The sequence below is a fragment of the Penaeus chinensis genome, chromosome 31 (genome assembly GCF_019202785.1).
Source record: "Penaeus chinensis breed Huanghai No. 1 chromosome 31, ASM1920278v2, whole genome shotgun sequence".
NCBI lineage: Eukaryota > Metazoa > Arthropoda > Malacostraca > Decapoda > Penaeidae > Penaeus > Penaeus chinensis.
Window position 1 is genome coordinate 25,143,612 of NC_061849.1, and position 2,500 is coordinate 25,146,111.

At 48.0% G+C, this 2,500-nt stretch overlaps 2 protein-coding genes across 3 annotated transcripts in view; one reads left to right on the forward strand and one right to left on the reverse strand.

The window, feature by feature from the left end:
* Positions 1-2,500, forward strand: part of LOC125041892 (CAP-Gly domain-containing linker protein 3-like) — a 70,480-nt gene that overhangs the window by 32,624 nt on the left and 35,356 nt on the right. The gene's annotated exons all lie outside the window — the stretch shown is intronic.
* The window catches only part of LOC125042103 (spermatid-specific protein T2-like), a gene marked incomplete at both ends in the record, with an annotated part of 2,328 nt that continues 1,508 nt past the window's right edge, over positions 1,681-2,500 (reverse strand). Inside the window, one exon of the mRNA XM_047637569.1 lies at positions 1,681-1,767. Within this exon, the coding sequence (XP_047493525.1) occupies positions 1,681-1,767 (87 nt within the window). The remainder of the gene's footprint in view (positions 1,768-2,500) is intronic.

Consider the following 2,500-nt stretch of genomic DNA (forward strand, 5'->3'; position numbering starts at 1 on the left):
TGGAACTCGTCTATTGTTTTCGCCCGAAAGAAAGGACGAACGAACGAACGAGCGAATGAACGAACGAACGGAAGAACAAAATAACGAAGGAAAGAAGGAAAGAACGAATGAACGAAAGAAAGAACGAACGGTGGAAATATCGAATGAACGAAAGAAAAAAAGAACGAAGGAAGGAAGGAAGGAAAAATTTAACGAAATAAAAAAAAGAACGAACGAACGAAGGAAAAACGATTGAACGAAAAAGAGAAAGAACGGACGGACGGACGAAAGAACGAAAAACGAGCGAGCGAACGAAAGAACAAACGAATGAAAGAAAGAACGAACGAACAATGGAAATATCGAATGAACGAAAAAAAAGAACGAACGAACGAAAGAAGGAAGGAAGGAAGGACAGAAGGAAGAAAAGAGTGAACGAAAGAACGAACGAACGAACGAAAAAAGAAAGAACGGACGGACAGAAGAACGAACGAAAAAAACAAGCGAACGAACGAATGAAAGAAAGAACGGACGAACGAACCAACCAACATAGAAAACATTGCGCGCTGTTTACACTGAACTCAGTTGATTACATTTAACCCTCGAGTACACGCGGGTTCGCTTACTCTAAATGACCCTTAGTTTACGTTGATGATCTTTGTAGAGGAGCATGAAGAGGGCTGTTAGAGGTTTGAAGGACATGGGAGGCCGTGAAAAGGTAACTTTGAGGGTGTATGAAGGTCAAGGGTCATGACCTCAAGGCGATGAAGTTGTCTGTTTTGAAGGTCTCGGATTTACCGGTTATGTAGGTTACTACGGGTAAATCAAGCTATTTGATGAATATTCTGTCAGAAATACAGAGCCTGATAAATAATTTACTCACATTAGTATTGTTCGAAAAAAAACATGATTGTTATTGTGTTTCGTTCATGATTTTAAAAAATGGATCACCACACTTATTAATTATTCCGCCAGTTCTGTCATGACACCGTTTCATCAGAATCACTGGTATTGTTACATTTCGTGTCATGCTTGCAACTTCTGCATGATTGATAAAAGTGAACATCATGTATTTCAATTGAGTTAGCATTTGTACAGATTCCTTGCATCATAATCGAATAGAGATCAAGGGAATGAAGTTTGGAAGGAGGACGATCGTGAGGTATAGATAAGGAGGAAAAGGTAAAAAGAGAGAGTAGGGAAGATAGGAACAGGTAAGTAGGGGGAAGAGGGGGTAAGGGAATAGGAAACGGAAAGAGGGAAGAAGGGGGGGCAGGCGGTTGGGGGGGGGGGGCTTTAGAAACAGCTGGGTGACATCGAAGTGACGAGGGACGCAAGAGCTGTTGTAATTAACCCAAAACAGAACTTTCACCGCAGTTAATCGAACGATCACTTAATGACCAATGGCCGAAGCGGTATCGGCTAAATCGAGTGATCGCTGGATCTGTTATTTCCCTTCTTTTGTTTCCTCTGTCTTGTCTGTTTCTTTGGACATTATTGTTCTATGGTGTTACTCTTGTCTCTCTTCTTCCTGTTCTTTTAGTTTTTGCACTCCCTCTTTTCTTAATGCAATTCTTCTCCTATTGATATTCTTTCCTCCTTTTCTCTCTTATCCCTTCTCCTCGTCTCCCTACCCTTTCCCCATCCACTTCTTCTGGTCCTCCACCTCCTTCTCCTTCTTCTCCTCCTCCTCCTCCTCCTCCTCCTCCTCCTCCTCCTCCTCCTCCTCCTCCTCTTCCTCCTCCTCCTCCTCTTCTTATGCTTCCTACTCCTCTCACCGTCCATCTTCACCTGTCCTCCTCTCCCTTTCCTCTTCCTCATATTCCTCCTCCTCCTCCTCCCCCTCCTCCTCCTCCTCCTGCTCCTCCTCCCCCTCTTCCTCCTCCTCCTCCTCCTCCTCCTGCTCCTCCTCCAACTCCTCCTCCTCCTCCTCCTCCTCCTCCTCCTCCTCCTCCTCCTCCTCCTCCTCCTTCCTTCCCGTATTCCAGACTGTCGCTTCGAATCGCGTCTCTCTTCCCACGGCCGCTGACCATTTCCCCGGCGATGTGGGGCGCTTGCTGACACCTTCCCCGTTACTCAAGGGGAGGTGTGGGAAGGGGAAGGAGGGAGGAGGGAAAGGAAGGAAGGAGGAAGGGAAGAAGGAGGGAGGAGGGGAAGGGGGAAGGGAGGAGGGAGGGAGGAAGGAGGGGAAGGGAGGAAGGAGGGGAAGGGAGGGAGGGGAGGGAGAAGAGAGGAAGAGGAGGAGGAGGAGGAAAGAAAGAAGGAGGGCGGAAGTCAAGGAGGGGAGGAAGAGGAGGAGGAGGGAAAGGAAGGAGGGGAGGAGGGAGAGGAGATAAAGGGAAAGGGAGAGGAGGAGGAGGAGGGTGTGAGCAAGGAGGCGGGGAGTGGGGTAGGTGTTGGCGAAAGAGGGGGGTGGGCGGGATTAGGGGGTAAGGGCTGGAGGAGGAAGTGGAAGTGGCAAGGAGGAAGTGGAAAGAGGGATATTGGATAAAAGGGGGAAGTGGGGGTTGGGCACAGTGAGGAA